A 17,162-nucleotide genomic window follows, 5' to 3' on the forward strand; every position below is an offset into this window, starting at 1 on the left:
CTCCAAAAATTCCATTTCACAATTGAATACTTCATTTAAAACTAGAAGAAATCTAGCTTGTCCCGCTTCTGCCGGTTTAGAAGTTTTGTTACGCAGTCTCTCTACTTGTCTAAGAATTGAACTTACAAAGTAGATATCCCACATAAGAAAATTTCCATTGCCATTTTCATAAAAGCTGAAAAATTATAACTGTAGACCTGATCAGAAGACTACGATGGATTCAATTGCTTGGTGCATTTCACACAGAAATAGATGTAAATATTTTATTGCATAGGATTGGGTCATTTGTATCATATCACAACAAAAATGATAAATAGCGTATTTAAATGATTATTGTAATTTCCCTAGCTAGAGGTGGTAGGGGTCTATGGTGGGGTAAACATAGCGACTAGTTCGTCTCTTAAAAAGACAACTACATGACTTATAAAACCAATAATCTCGTCATATTATTGGGCAAAAGAAAGTTCGTCAAATTAAAACTGTATCCCTACATTGATTTAGACGTGTAATATAGTTATATCGATATTTTCATGGTTTTTTGTTTTTAATATGTTGTTATATCATCTTTTTCAGTATTTTTTGTGATCTTTACTTATATGTTATATTTTAGGTATTTTTAACTTTTTTTTCCTCGTAATTAAGCATTATTGAGTGGAATATTTTTGTGGAACCACTCATGACTCATCTATAATTATATCATATATGTGACTGTGATGGATTCACAAACGTTGGAATATTCTTTCAGTGTGTAACATAATATTTGAATATCATGAAGACATTCAACTCTTTTCTCATATGTTGATCTTCTTACTAAACGTGGATAAACCAAACACTAGAAATATTTTCTCATCTATTATGCCTATGATCTAAATTAAGAGAAGTAGACAAAAGTTTTGTGTAACTATCAATTTGATTCATAATTGAAAGAGTGTTCGTTTACGGAAAACATGGCATAAAGAGAATTTTGATACTTTTGTCTCGTCATTATATTGAACTGACGAAAAAATACATGAAGAAAATTAGTTGAGTCTACATACGTACGTGATAGAACAAGCATTAAAACGGGATTCAATCATTCAAGTCATTTTTTCGTGATGAACTGTTTTGCTCCTTTTTCAAAAAAAAATATATATATATATATATATATTTTTTTATATTAGAAATAATTGGTTGAAAAGAGGGAAATTAAAAATGAAAAATAAAGATGTGTAAAATTTTAGAGACAACGTGAACGTACGTACGTACGTAGCTGATATGTTTACGAAGTATGTATGATACTCTTTGTGTCTCTCATTCTCAGCCGTTCAATGTGGACACAGTGGGGCTTCTTTGTACTATATAAGACCGTCACAAAGTGGGAGACCTGCTTTTAATTATAGTACTACTACAAGTTTTTAGTATTGAATTAAATTGCGACACCATTTGATCAACAATCAAAACAGATTATATATTAATTAATGGTTTTAGTGTGATATATACTTGAGTTATATTATATATGGATTCCACTTGGGATTTAAACACTGAGTTCTCAATCAAAATTTACAGATGTATGATCCTCTTCAACTTGGCCAAAGTTCATTATACTCTTTACAACAACAACAACAACAACACCAAAATTTAAAAATTGTTATCTTTCTTAATCAATCAATTTTGGTCACCTAAGAACATCTTAGTTGCACAGAGACATTTAGGCTAACTTTTTGATCTTGCTACAAATTATCGTGAACAAAGAAAAACTTCTCGTGAACAATTTTTTTTTTCTTGCCAAAAACTAGCGATCTAAAATTGCAACTTTTTCATCTCCCCCCAATTTGGCAAGTTGACAAAAATGAAAGAGAGAGAGACTATCGAGTGATTTACACGCGCCTCCGGAAAGCGCGTCACGTGGCATGTCTCGGCTTATTACAGCGTATCCAAATTGTTTATCTGTGAACTGTTACGTGTGGGAAATGTAGGGAAGGGCTTACTTATCCACATTATTTAATCAAATTAAACATTTCTCAATATTTAGATCTTACTCCTTCTTATTTTTATTTCTATAAAAAGACCCCTTTATTTCTTCAGAAGTCCCAGATATGAGATCACAAAGATTCTTTATTTGATAATTGATATGACCAAAAGACACAAAAGAGATGGTCTAAATTAAAAATTCGTTTGCACTTATTAGATGGCAGAATATTAAACACATTCACGAAATTGCATACCACCTTTCGTGCAAACTTTTTCCATCCAAAAAATAAAAGTTGGTTCATAAATTTATTAAATCCAACGGTGGAAAAGAAGAAGGACCACTAAATTATAGAAATTGTAACCAGGGTTTATCAGATGTAAATATAATTTTATGGGGTGCTTCTGTAATAAAGTTTATAATATAGTGGTATATTTGAGAATTATATACATTCTTTTGGACTCTTCTGCTTACCCTAAAATGCTATATATACTCGTTCATTTCGCTTCGTTTAAAACTTATAGCAAAATCTCTAATTACTTAATCTATACTGAATGTTTTAAGACAATACTAATAATAATAATCTAAAAGGTAATTTAAGTATAACAATTACTAGTGATTATTTTGTTGGAGATTTAAAGAAAGCTTTAACAATGGCAAGAGGTCGAAAGCTGACGATGAGCCAGAGCGAGAGGTATCTTGGAAGCGGCTACAGCTGCGGTGACGGTAACGTAAACGACGAACCAGAGCTCACGGAGGAGGACATCTGGTCACACGCCGTCGATCATAGCCCGGAGATGCTGGAGTCTCATGGAGCGTGGAACACACGCGATGCTGTTGTGAGGAATGGGCGCGTCGGTGGTGGTTTGTCGTTGGCGTTTGAGGACGCGTCGTCGTCGCCGAGGATCGTGCATCAGATACGTTGCGGAGGAGAAGGAGGAGGAGGGGGAGGAGGAGGAGAAAGAGTTCAGCGACAGTTGGCGTCTTCGGCGCCGGTGAACGTGCCTGACTGGAGTAAGATATATAGGGTCAACTCGGTTGAGTCGATACACGAGTCGGATGAAGAGGACGAGGAAGATTCAGGGATGATGATGCCGCCGCATGAGTACCTAGCGAAGAGTCAAAAGCGGCGGAGCAGGAAATCTGGCGGCGGACTAGGCGGAGGCGCGTCGGTGTTTGAAGGTGTTGGGAGGACTCTCAAAGGACGAGAATTAAGGCGCGTTCGTGACGCGATTTGGAGTCAAACAGGGTTCTACGGCTAATAAATAAGTTAGTAATAATATATAATTTGAAAAAAAAAACATTTTAAAACTTCCAACTAAAAGAACTTTGAAAAATATTTGCTTATTTTGTCAGTTTAGAGTTAATTTTTGCAGCTTTCTTGAATCCCAAGCTTGAGATGTATAAGATTTATATATATTGGCTTCCCATGCAAATGCTCTTTTTTTTTTTTTACAGATTGATAAATTAAATTGTGGGAAAAATTTCAATAACGAACCTCATCTGCTTTGTGTATAAATTTCTTTGCTTGTTTTGTATCGAGTAATTTCAAGATTGTTCAATGTTTTAATGTCTTCATTATAACATTACAAAAAGGTATAGAAAAATGGAGGTTTATAATTATATAAGTATCATAAAACGCTTTTGACAAAAAATAAAATAAAAGTAAAAAGCAGATAGCTTACGATGCTAAGCAATAATTCTTGAGAGGGAACTTGACTGAATTCTTGCTTTCGAGTTTGAATATATTATATCAAGTACTATGACAAAACATAAGTGATTAGAATTAACAAGAAATTTCCGAAACTTTGAATTAGCATACAAAAACAAAAATTAAGCTATAAATATAATTAGTTATGTGATCTTCTTCCTCGTAGTGTTCATTTTTAGTTGTACATGATGAATCATCATATGTCATGTACTACGTAACAAGGGGATATTAATGATTGAGCACCGATATTGATTTACAATAGTAAACGATTAGATTATGAATAATATATTAGGTCTAGTTATTAATTAAGTGATAATTTGATATGATATGAAAGGGAAGTTTTGTTATAATTAAATGAGAACAGATGTGTCCTTGCAACATTATTGTGTCCACAGGTAAACTGTCCAAAGAATCCACTTCAAAGTGGGGGCACTCACGAGCAAGAAAAAGACATTGTATTATCAATTCATTTTTCCCAAATAAAATCATGATTGCTCATGAAATGGCATCTTCTTATTTATATTATACACAGACGTCACTGAAAGTTATAACATCTTGAAAAGATTAATGATATAACTAATTCTCTCTGTAATCATAGAACTCTGGAATAAAACTAACTAAAAGGATGTATATCTAGTGCTAGAAACACGTATTACTTCAGTCGAAAGACTTATTATATGTCAAATATAAAAGTGTATATACATATGCTTGGGATCTCATCAGTTCAGGCCAAATCAGCTATAAGTTTTTTTTGGATATGTGTATGTATCAACACTAGAGACATATTATATGGACATGAGGTTATGGAGGGGGGTAGGGTATGGTTGGGGTCAAAAGAAAGTGACACGAGTTAGAGAGTGTTTTGTGTTAAAGCATAAGAGAGGGAAGTTTTGTCAAAAAAAATGTATGTTGATCACTTTGTGAATTATATGCCTTTGCCTTTTTCAAGAAAGGACCTTTGAAAGTGAATTTGATCGATCGAGAAGTCTATAATAATATCATGGCCTAAATTCATATATGTGGGCTCAACCACATCTCTTTCCACTCTTATCTCAAAGTCCCTCTTCCACCATTCACCACATTCTCTCTCTCAATAATTTGATTCCTTTAAATTTATTCCTATCATTTATAGACACAAATCCAAAATCATTGTTTGATGTAGAAAGACTATAAGAATGCTCTAATTTTGATTTGTTAGCCAAAAATTACATATTGGTAATTGCCTTCTTATGGAGTAAAGGACAAACGAAATTAAGCATGCAAGTCTAAAGTACCCAAATTGTGGTAGTTTAATATGGTACGTGATGAGGCTAGTGAACATTATTCATAAAATGAGGGTTAAAGTCTGGCTTAATCTAATACTGCTGATACGTAACGTAATGGCTCGTGATAGTGAATTAAGAGATACTAGGTTTGGACCCGCACGTACATGCGGGGTTAATTTCAAAAGCTAAATTAGTAATCAGATTTACAATATATAATGTATATATAGATTATTTTTGCAAACATATTTTTAGTAGGGTTGGATCTTCGGGTAACCCGTTCAGGTGGGATATTACATGATCAAGTTTGGTTAAACGGGTTTAGAAAAGTAGAACCTATTAAGTATTTTCGATATATGGGTTCGGTTTAAGTTCGAGTACTATCGGCTTCGGGTCGGTGTGAGTTACAAATTTGAGAACCGATTAGTACACCGAGTATCCAAAAATAATGACTTGATATAGCATTTATATTATAACTTTTGTTTTTTTTAAAAAAGACATAAGAGTATATGTAAAAAAATATAAAAATAATTAAAATATGTTTGATATAAATATTTCGGAGTGGATGTAATTCATGTTTCGTCTTGTACCTGAATTCTAGTTGTATAGAAAATACATTCCCAATAGTGAAGATTCTTGATATATGACATTTCCGATATTAGACAAAAAAAATTATTCCCGACTGGAAACGGGATGGACCGAATACAAAAATTACCAAAATACTATTTGGGAGAAAATTACGAAATTGGTTGATTTTTTTATTCTTATTATTTTATGTCTGGTTCATCTATATTGCATTACGTTTCTTTGTTTTAAAAATTTAATATTGTAAAACACACTTTAATGCCTTTTAAAAAACATGTTACATATAAGATTGTAAGCGTCGATATAATTGAAAAATAAAATAATATTTTCGAGGAAAATTAATAGATAAATTAGCTCAAAATAAAATAATATGGTTAGATATAATAATTATTTATAATACGTCCTAAAGTTATATCATTATATATATAGGTGAGAGTTTATGTTGCTTTTAATTATAAATAGTAAGGATCACAAAGTTTCTTTTGGTTGCTTTGTGGTTATTTTCAGTTTTGGAAATTCTTGATCACAAATATTTCGGAGTGGATGTAATTATTTACAAACACAGTAAAATAATTAATAAAAGAACACAGTAAAAGATCGGTTTATTAAAAGATAATTAATAAAATAATTTATAAACACAGTAACCACCATCAACATTACTCTTCAAAAAAGGGTAGATTGTTTTTCTTATGAGAATTCTGTGTTTTTGTAAATATTATTTGTAGACAAAAAATCTTAAATAATTTCAATAATGTTTTTAAGAAACAGTTGAGAACTTTATAATAGTATAAATATATTTAGCCAATGTGAGACTCTACATACACTTTTCTATATCTTTTAATATATAATCAAATTAATTTTTTTTACATGTATAAATTTTTGATTTTTAATTTTTTCTATCTATACTAATCATGCTTAATTACTTAAATTTCCTTTAGGAAATATTGCAAAATCGGAACTAAATAATTATTTGTTTTTATCTAATTATATTAAATTGATTTGTTATTTCCGTAAATATCTCACAATATAAAACCAAATCAAATATGTTTACATATATATATATATATATTTATAATTTCGATTTTAATTCTTGATTATTGTGGAACCAAACATTAAATAGCTTTCAAAGATATTGAGTAATTATCGGTTCTATTTATATGGATGTATAATTAAATTGTGATTTTCTTATATATCAAACAAATTGATTAAATTCATTTTTTGAAAAAATCTGTTTGTATACGCATTTATACTAAGGTTTCATATTTTAAATAGTATAGATATATAGTAAATATATACTAAGGTTTTCATATTTTTCTGTTTTTTCCATATGTATTAAGATGAATTATTTAACATAGTTTTTTGGTTAAGAAAATTTAAAAATATAAAATAAAAGTTAATATTCAAATATTAAGTTAGATTTCTATAAATATCTCAAAATCTAGAACCATTTACGTTATATATATAATTTCAAATTTAATAATTTGCTTTTATGGTAACAAATTTAAACCATTTCAAAAAATATCGGCTAATTTTAATTTTATAATTAATTTCGTAATTATTGTTTACTATATATTGTTTATTTTTTATTTTTTTTTAATTATATAATCAATTGGACCTGTTTGGCAACATGGATATATGATATATTTTTTTTTCTTTCGAAAATCTTGTTTTGTACTCCCCAATTAATAGTATAGATATAAATAAATTAAAAATACTGTGCTTAAAAGGCCTCAATATTCCAAGTTTTTGCTAAATTGGGCCTGTATGGCAATAGATTGTGTTGCCTGTAGCCCATTAGGCCCGATGCCTCTCTAGACATTTAAATCAAGATATTTTATTCTCTTTAAAAATCTATACTAGTATTTTTGCAGCAATTTTTGTTCAAAAATACTTTTTGGAAAGTTTTTACACTAAATGCTATTTAATGTTTATATTCATATCCAAACAAGTTTAGTTAACTTTCTTTACTATCATTATAACCAAACAAAATTAAAATATTTTAAATATCTATATATATAAATAAAAAAGGATGAATCCTATTTAGTTCAAGCTGAAATTAGTGCTGACTCTATTAGACTAATAGGTCGAGCAAATCACCTTGAATCTTAGCAAACTCGAATATATCCAACTGGTAAAATTCAGCGAGTGAGCATATCCACTTTGAGATTGACAAGCACCTACGGATCTGTAAGATGTATAAAGCATCTGTTAGAAATATTTTCACATAAAGCATCTGCAGCCGAGGAAGTCGAGGCTGGGGAAATGCATGTATAGAAGTCACCTCCTTGATGTATAGAAGATATTAATCAAACATTTTTTTATAGTAAAAATATTAAAAATAAACTCTAAGAAAAGTTAATGTGTATATATATGTATATATATTTAGATAATTTTTTGTATAATTATTAATTTATATTATTGATGAGACCATATATTTACAAAGGATTTTTTAAAAAATTATTATCTTATTATATTATCGAATATTGTCCAAAATTACACTAGTCCCAACTTGGGACGGAGAAATTTATTAATTTATAGAGATTATTAATTTAACGAGTATTAATTTATAGAGGTTCTACTGTACATTTAGATAATTTTTGTATAATTATTAATTTATATTATTGATGGAACTATATATTTAAAAAAGATTTTCAAAAAATTTATTATCATATTATATTATCGAATAGTATCTAAAATTACACTAGTTCCAACTTGGGACCGGAGAAATTTATTAATTTATAGAGAATATTAATTTAACGAGTATTAATTTATAGATGTTCTACTGTATTTGATTTTTTTTTTGTGAACCACCAAACCATTTCGGTTAATTATAAACCGGTCATATTGGTAATTGCCTTCTTGGCTTCTTATGGAGTAAAGGACAAATGGAAGCATGCAAGTCTAAGTACCCAAGCTGTGGTAGTTTTTAATATGGTACGTGATGAGGCTAGCGAACATTGTTCATAAAATATATTTGACGTCCGGCTTAATCTAATACTGCTGATACGTAATGGCTCATGATAGTCAATTGATAAGATAGCTTTGTAGGGGTGAGTGGGGTTTTAATATAAATTGATGTCATGGAGGCCCAAATTGAACTTAGACCCAACTTCCTAATCACATACAGTTGCGTATATTTGATTTTTTTTAATGAACCACCAAACCATTTCGGTTAATTCTAAACCGGTCATCTGGTTAAGTATTTAACCTCTTTGTCATTTTATTTGTACCGTTTCTCATCTTTCTCTCTGCCGTCGCCGGAGTTATTCATCGCGAAGTTTCAAGCGCCCTGTATCGAGGGCTCATCTATCGGAAGATCATGCCTTCGAATTCTACGTTTATAGAACTCTACCTAGAATTAGGGTTTTTGGTAACAGGGTTTAGTAGCGTGATTATCGTAATCTGATTACTTTGTTTCTGGTAACGTATGTTAGCTCACGTTTTCTCCAGACGAACGAGCTTCCTTGTACGTTTCTTCCACGTCGCTAAGAAGTTATCGAATCCTGAGCCTGAAGACATTCTCTTTAGTGCTCTCTGTTTGAATTTAAAACAGAGAAGATGGAACACTCTTCATCAGTTCTCTTCAAATCTCACAAATCCGTTGATAAGTCGAGTTCTTCGCGAGTTTCGAAGCTCACCTAAGCTAGCTCTAGAGTTCTACAACTGGGTTTTAGGTAATAATAATGTTGCTAAGTCTGAGAATCGTTTCGAAGCTTCTTGTGTGATGATTCATTTGCTGGTGGAATCGAGAAGATTTGATGAGGCTTTATCAATAATGGTGAATTTGATGTCTGTCGAAGGTGGAAAGCTGAGTCCTTTACATGTTTTGTCGGGTTTGATTCGAAGTTACAAAGCCTGTGGTTCGAGTCTTGATGTGTTTGATTCATTGGTTAGAGCTTGTACACAGAATAGTGATGCTGAAGGAGCTTATGAAGTGATTGGGAACACGAGAGCAGAGGGTTTTTGGGTTTCTGTTCATGCCTTGAATAATTTTATGGGTTGTTTATTGAATTTGAATGACATTGATTGGTTTTGGAAGGTTTACAAGGAGATGGGTTCTTTAGGGTATGTTGAGAATGTGAATACTTTTAATCTTGTCATTTATTCGTTTTGTAAGGAGAATAAGTTGCTTGAAGCGTTATCAGTGTTTTACCGGATGCTGAAATGTGGGGTTTGGCCTAATGTTGTTAGTTTTAATATGATGATTGATGGAGCTTGTAAAGCTGGGGATATGGGATTTGCTTTGCAGCTCTTAGGGAAGATGGGAGTGATGTCTGGATTCTTTGTCTCACCTAATGCTGTGACGTACAATTCTGTTATCAATGGGTTTTGCAAGGTGGGGAGATTGGATTTGGCGGAAAGAATCCGTGGTGACATGGTTGATTCAGGTGTTGGTTGCAATGAAAGAACCTATGGAGCTTTAGTTGATGCGTATGGTAGAGCTGGAAGTTCAGATGAAGCTTTAAGGTTGTGTGATGAGATGACAAGTAAGGGACTTGTGGCGAATACTGTTGTCTGTAACTCTATTGTTTATTGGCTGTTTATGGAAGGTGACACTCAAGGAGCTATGACGGTGTTGCGTGATATGATCAGTAAAAAAGTGCAAATTGATAAGTTTACTCATGCCATTGTTGTAAGAGGTTTATGCAAAAACGGATATGTTGAGGAAGCTGTTGAGTTTCAGAGACAGATTTCAGAGAAGAAACTTGTGGAAGATGTAGTTTGTCACAATACGCTTATACACCATTTCGTAAGGGGTAAAAAGCTGGCATGTGCTGATCAGATTCTGGGACATATGTTGGTTCGTGGTATGGTTCTTGATGTGATTACGTTTGGTACTTTGATTAATGGTTACCTAAAGGAAGGGAAGTTGGAAAGAGCTATCGATATATATGATGGTATGATCAAAATGAAGAAAGCGCCGAATCTTGTGATTTACAATTCAATTGTGAATGGTTTAAGCAAAAGAGGATTAGCTGGTGCAGCAGAAGCGGTTGTGAACGCTATGGCAAGCAAAAACGCTGTAACTTACAACACGCTGTTGAACGAGTCTCTCAAAACCGGGAATGTGGAAGAAGCTGTCAACATCATATCTAAAATGCAGACACAGGATGGTGAGAAGTTGGTCAGTTTGGTGACTTACAACATCTTGATCAATCACTTATGCAAGTTTGGTTGTTACGAGAAAGCGAAAGAGGTCTTGAAGATTATGGTTGAAATAGGTGTTGCTCCGGATCCTATAACATATGCAACTTTGATCACATCGTTTAGTAAGAATCTCGGGCAAGAAGAAGTCATTGAGCTTCATGATTACATGATTCTTCTAGGAGTTACACCTCATGAACATATATACCGATCTATCGTTCATCCACTACTTGATGGAGTTAATTCAAGTCCGTAGCACACTAAACTACTGAATCATTCGGAGGGTTTTCTTGTGGAGGCTGTATTCTTGTTCGTACACGTGGGGAGCCTTGGAGGATTCTTGTAATCAACGGTCAGTGTTGGAAATAGGATCGTGCCTAGTCCTGACGTGGACTTGTAAATAGAAGATTGTCTGACACGTGACGGTTACGCACCGGCCAAAGCGATTTCGTTGTCACGAGCTATTTAGAACGAAGACCACATTTACGTTACTAACCACGTTTGATTGCTTATGGAATTAACCGTCCAGATTGATGCTATGTTGCTTAGACACCGTAAGGAGTATTACCTGAGAAGCAGACGAATAATATATATATCTCCCATGAATTGCTACAAGTTAAAAAAATGAATGGCTGCGTATGAGAGACTGCGATTTGTATAAAATCTTCTGTTGTAACTTTGCTAGATGTCAAGTTGTCAACATATCAGAGCACACCTTAGCTTTTTTAATTGATTTTATAATATTATTAATCAACGCATGGATTCCCATGACTATTTAATTTAGTGAATTTTTGTAAATTAAGAATAAAATAATGAAGGAGATCAGTTTCAGAGTTGAGTGATTAAGAAGAGTGGTGAAGCAGTGGAGAGGGGGGGCTGGGGCTGCTTCAACAACAAACATTCTCTCTCTCTAGTCTAAGCAAGCATATACCTGAAGGGAAGTACACGGCCACTTTCTTTAGTCTATCTCTCTCTCTTCGTCTTCTTCTTCGGCAGCTATGGAAGTTTGCTGGCAGATACAGAGACCGGCGAGTCTCAGAACGGTTTTGAAGGAGAAGGGTCGGCTCAAGATCACTACTTCTTCTGTTGGGTTTTTTCTTCGCTCTAATTCTAGTGTAAAGCTCTTTGCTTTTTCTCCTTTTTCTTCTTCTCGACTCCATCTTTTTCGCTGATATGACTTTGGATTCTACTTTATCGGAAATTGAAGTGCACACTGTTCTCTACTACTTTTTCTCTGTGGGATCGTCTTTTAGAATAGGATATTCTTAATTGAATCAATGTGCTATGTTTTTAGAGGATTCAACTCTCTGGTAGGGTCTCTGGATTGGAATTTTCATGTTAGAAACCTCGTTTCGAATTGGTGTATTGTAGGACCAGAGCTTAATCTATTAGAAATTCTCAATTTTTCTTGGTACCATTCTCAGCTCATTGAAAGCCTTAACTTTTGAAACCAAGTTAAAGGGGATAAAGACAAGATTTTTGGGGACTAATGAGTTTTTTTATGTTAAAGAGTCCGATCTGAAGATTCACGCTTTAGAGTTAGAGGAATGCAAATGTCTCATCTTTTATATCTAGCTTGTTTACCTCTGGTGTGAGTATATGTATTCTTGGTTGTGAATTTATTTTGTGGCTTAGAGCTTGTGAGAAGGTGATTGAATTAGTTTGTCTTACTATCGACGTGTTTGGTTTTGCAGCTTGCTTCATTGGAAAGTCAATACAAATCAAATGGGTTCCTGCATCAGATCACGGCAAGTGCAGGTTAAGAATCAAGAATTGGTTCATAGAGTTTATAACTTTTCATTGTGATTACTGATTCAGTCCTTTTGATGCGTTTCTTATTTCTTGAACCAAGATTTTTCAAGGAAGAAGCAAGGAAGAATGGCAGCTTCAGGACCAAAAAGCTCTGGTCCCAGAGGTTTTGGGCGGCCAACAACAGCAGGAAGTGCTCAGAAAAGAACTCAGAAGAAGAATGGTGAAAAAGATAGTAATGCCACTTCCACAGTAACAAATGAGGTTTTAGGGGTTAGTAAGTTGCCCGGAACTAAAGCGGATGTACAGAAACAAGGCTCTGTTGTTTTTGATGAGAAGAATGTGTCAGATAGCTTGGATATTAAAGAGGGAAGTGGCAGTTTGGATAAGAAAACAACCGAGGATGATGATTTGTTAGAACAAAAGTTAAAAATTGAAAGAGAGAATCTTCGTAGGAAGGAAATAGAAGCCGTTGCAAATGAAAATTTGGCGAGGGGTAATAGAATGTTTGTGTATCCCGTTGTTGTGAAACCTGATGAAGACATAGAAGTGTTTCTCAACAGGAATCTATCGACTCTGAAGAACGAACCCGATGTTTTGATCATGGGGGCGTTCAACGATTGGAGATGGAAGTCTTTTACGAGGAGATTGGAAAAGACATGGATTCATGGTGATTGGTGGTCATGTCTCCTTCATGTCCCCAAAGAAGCTTATAAGGTGGATTTTGTGTTTTTCAATGGGCAAAGTGTATATGACAACAATGACTCAAAAGATTTCTGTGTAGAGATAAAAGGTGGGATGGATAAAGTTGACTTTGAGAATTTTCTTCTGGAAGAGAAATTGCGAGAGCAAGAGATGTTAGCCAAGGAAGAAGCTGAGAGGGAGAGACAAAAAGAAGAGAAGAGAATAATTGAAGCTCGAAAGGCTGCAATTGAAGCTGATAGGTCACAAGCAAAGGCTGAGACTCAGAAGAGACGTGAACTGCTTCAACCGGCTATTAAGAAAGCTGTAATCTCGGCTGAGGATGTTTGGTACATTGAGCCTAGTGATTTCAAGGCTGAAGATAAAGTCAAATTATACTACAATAAAAGCTCAGGTTCTCTGGCTAATTCCAAGGAACTCTGGTTACATGGAGGGTTTAATAATTGGGTTGAGGGATTATCTATTGTTGAAAAGCTTGTTGATGCTGAGTTGAAGGCTGATCCAAAGAGCAGAGATTGGTGGTTCGCTGAAGGTATATATGTAATTTTCATATCTTGTTGAAAAAACTTTGCATTTTGATATTGATTTTGTAGTCACATATCTTCTTGCTGCCATTTGCTTTATTGATCTTTTTCATTTCAATAAGCAGTCGTAGTGCCCAGTGGTGCTCTAGTCATTGATTGGGTCTTTGCTGATGGACCGCCTAAAGGAGCGTTTCTGTATGACAATAATAGTCGCCAAGATTTCCACGCACTTGTTCCTCGAAGAACTCCAGAAGAGATGTACTGGTTAGAGGAAGAAAATCTGATGTTTAGGAAACTTCAGGAGGAAAGGCGGTTAAAAGAGGAAGCTATGCGTGCCAAGGTCAGTGATAAGCACATTTTAAAGAAAGAACAGCATATCCTCTTTACGATATATTGGCATACTTGTCAAATCGTCTTGACTACATTGGAAACATTTCTTCATCCTTCTTTTCTTATTTGCAGATGGAAAAAACAGCTCGCTTGAAAGCCGAAACAAAGGAAAGAACACTTAAAAAGTTTCTTCTATCCCAGAAAGACGTGGTTTACACCGAGCCTCTAGAGATTCAAGCGGGAAACCCTGTTACTGTTTTCTACAATCCTACAAACACGGTTTTGAATGGAAAGCCTGAAATTTGGTTTAGAGGCTCTTTTAATCGTTGGACTCATCGCTTGGGTCCTTTGCCACCTCATAAAATGGAAGCAGCGGATGATGGAAGCTCACACGTGAAGACTACAGGTACGATGACAGTTGTAACATGTTTCCATTCTAGAGGCTGTTACACATAATACGCGACTAATTTTTCTCTTTCTCCAGCTAAGGTCCCATTGGATGCTAACATGATGGACTTTGTGTTCTCTGATAAAGAGAATGGCGGAATATTTGATAACAAAGATGGTCTGGATTACCATTTACCAGTCCTGGGAGGTATTTCAAAGGAACCACCATTGCACATTGTTCATATTGCTGTTGAAATGGCACCCATCGCAAAGGTAACCGTAAGATGTGGGGTTTATAGCCTTCAAAACATTGTATATGTATTCAGGTTTATGTGTATTTACCTGCAGGTTGGAGGCCTAGGTGATGTCGTCACTAGTTTATCTCGCGCTGTTCAAGAATTAAACCATAATGTGGATATCATTTTTCCGAAGTATGATTGCTTAAAGCACAACTTTGTAAGATCCATGTCTTCTCATATTCTCCGTTTTCACTTCCCTTTTTTGTCTGCATCTCTCTCTACGTCCTGAATGTTTTTGAAAATAGGTGAAGGACTTGCAATTCAATAGAAGTTATCACTGGGGAGGAACCGAGATAAAAGTTTGGCATGGAAAAGTAGAAGGCCTTTCGGTTTATTTTTTAGATCCACAAACTGGGTTAGCTTTATGCATATTTCTCTTTAAGCTCTTTTCACATTTCATTCATCATCTCTTGAGGGCATGAAGAAGTTGTTGTTGTTGTTTCTTGACTATTGCAGATTGTTTCAGCGAGGATGTGTTTACGGTTGTAAAGATGATGCAGGAAGATTTGGTTTTTTCTGTCACGCAGCTCTTGAATTTCTTCTACAAGGAGGTTTTCATCCAGTGAGTCTACACGTTCTCTTGGAGAATTCTTATTAGAAAGCATTACTACTTTGTTCTAACTAGCTGCTCTTACCCGTGGTCGCACCATCTACAGGACATTCTTCACTGCCACGACTGGTCCAGTGCTCCGGTTTCATGGTTATTTAAGGATCATTACACGCATTACGGTTTAATTAAAACCCGTGTTGTCTTCACAATTCATAATTTGGAATTTGGAGCAAATGAGATTGGTAAAGCAATGACTTTTGCAGACAAAGCTACAACGGTAAATCCTGAAAGCCTTCTCCTTTCAAGAGATCTGTTATCACAGAAATATCCTTTGTGCATTTTCTCCGAAGAAGCTGAGAACAGGCATGACTCGGTTCACTCTTAACATTATACTAGGTTTCACCAACGTATGCCAAAGAAGTTGCTGGAAACTCTGTAATCTCTCCACATTTATACAAGTTTCACGGAATAATAAACGGGATCGATCAAGAAATATGGGATCCATATAACGATAACTTCCTTCCCGTAAGCTTCATTACATCCTCTCCTTTCCCGTCTTTAAACTTTCTTGTTATATCTTGTGATGCTTGAACACTTTGTGTGGGTCTTACTTCTTAGGTACCTTATACTCCAGAGAACGTAGTAGAAGGCAAAAAAGCAGCGAAGGAAGAATTGCAAAACAAGCTTGGACTGAAGAATAGCGATCTTCCGGTAGTAGGGATTATTACACGCTTAACTCACCAGAAAGGAATACATTTGATCAAGCACGCTATTTGGCGTACCTTGGAACGGAATGGACAGGTCCTTTTCTAGCCTTATTAAATTCCTGCGTCATGAACTTATTCACAATCCTTACCGGTTTTCTTAAAAGCAGGTTGTGTTGTTAGGTTCAGCTCCAGATCCTCGGATCCAGAATGATTTCGTAAACTTGGCAAACCAATTGCATTCTTCTCATGGGGACCGAGCTCGGCTTGTTCTAACCTATGATGAACCTCTCTCCCATTTGGTAGAACAAAATAACAAACCTTTATTCGTTTTTATGTTCCTTAATTTGCTTTTGGTATTGGTCTAAGTCTGTGATGTACTCTCCAGATTTACGCAGGGGCTGACTTTATTCTTGTACCGTCGATATTTGAGCCGTGTGGCCTGACGCAGCTCATAGCCATGAGATACGGTGCTGTTCCTGTCGTTCGAAAAACTGGAGGTAACTGTTTTTGGCTATGATTAGAGATATCTTAAAGCTTTATTTACCTGTTTCACTCAAGAGCAAGCTGACTTCAGGGTAATGGTTTATCTTTCTCCGATAGGACTTTACGACACAGTTTTTGATGTTGACCATGATAAAGAAAGGGCACAAGCTCAAGTTCTTGAGCCTAATGGCTTCAGCTTCGACGGGGCTGATGCTCCTGGTGTAGATTATGCTCTCAATAGGTAAACTACCAAAGTCTAAACTAACACTCTCTTTAATTCGAGCATTATCAACAGGTGTTTCTTGTGTGTTTGTAGAGCGATATCTGCGTGGTACGATGGTAGAGAATGGTTCAACTCGTTGTGCAAGACGGTGATGGAACAAGACTGGTCATGGAACCGTCCTGCACTTGAGTATCTTGAGCTCTATCACTCCGCACGCAAGTGAGACAAAAAACAAAAAGGAAAATTTATGATCAAATACTCTTTGTATGTACATATATTAGCTAATAAGATCTGAGTTTGATCCTTTCTTCTTCTTTTACATTCCCAATGCCATTAAAAGAACGTTTAGGACTATGGATGGATTCTTGCATCCTGCTTTGTAATTTTATTATACACACACACTGATTATATTTCTCAAAATTTACATAATCCTAAACCCGAACCGGTTCAAAGTGCAATACAACCCGGTACTTGATCTGCAGCTGCAGTTGTCATTATTAGTAAGTAGTTAAAGAAATCATCAGTTTTGGTATTTTGATATATAACTCCAAAATCTA

At 34.7% G+C, this 17,162-nt stretch overlaps 3 protein-coding genes across 3 annotated transcripts; all 3 read left to right on the forward strand.

Annotated features, from left to right (window-relative positions):
* The first annotated feature begins 2,307 nt into the window (after window positions 1–2,307).
* LOC104755423 (protein S40-5) lies at window positions 2,308–3,384 on the forward strand. Its single transcript, XM_010477802.2, has one exon. The coding sequence runs from the start codon at window positions 2,602–2,604 to the stop codon at window positions 3,208–3,210; it is 609 nt and encodes a 202-aa protein (XP_010476104.1). The 5' UTR covers window positions 2,308–2,601; the 3' UTR covers window positions 3,211–3,384.
* Window positions 3,385–8,927: 5,543 nt separating this feature from the next.
* On the forward strand, window positions 8,928–17,041 carry LOC104755424 (starch synthase 3, chloroplastic/amyloplastic). The gene is made up of 16 exons (XM_010477803.3): window positions 8,928–11,766; window positions 12,346–12,409; window positions 12,504–13,634; window positions 13,752–13,966; window positions 14,089–14,362; window positions 14,441–14,616; window positions 14,692–14,799; window positions 14,888–14,997; window positions 15,099–15,204; window positions 15,299–15,469; window positions 15,589–15,717; window positions 15,811–15,993; window positions 16,067–16,198; window positions 16,285–16,396; window positions 16,500–16,623; window positions 16,699–17,041. Exons 1-16 carry the CDS (start codon window positions 11,650–11,652, stop codon window positions 16,826–16,828), a joined length of 3,282 nt encoding a protein of 1,093 aa, XP_010476105.2. The 5' UTR covers window positions 8,928–11,649; the 3' UTR covers window positions 16,829–17,041.
* LOC104759178 (uncharacterized) lies at window positions 8,934–11,434 on the forward strand. Its single transcript, XM_010482135.3, has one exon. It carries the CDS (start codon window positions 8,934–8,936, stop codon window positions 10,905–10,907), a length of 1,974 nt encoding a protein of 657 aa, XP_010480437.2. The 3' UTR covers window positions 10,908–11,434.
* Window positions 17,042–17,162: the final 121 nt, after the last annotated feature.

This window comes from Camelina sativa, chromosome 17 (genome assembly GCF_030686135.1).
Source record: "Camelina sativa cultivar CO46 ecotype springtype chromosome 17, ASM3068613v1".
Classification (NCBI taxonomy): Eukaryota; Viridiplantae; Streptophyta; class Magnoliopsida; order Brassicales; family Brassicaceae; genus Camelina; species Camelina sativa.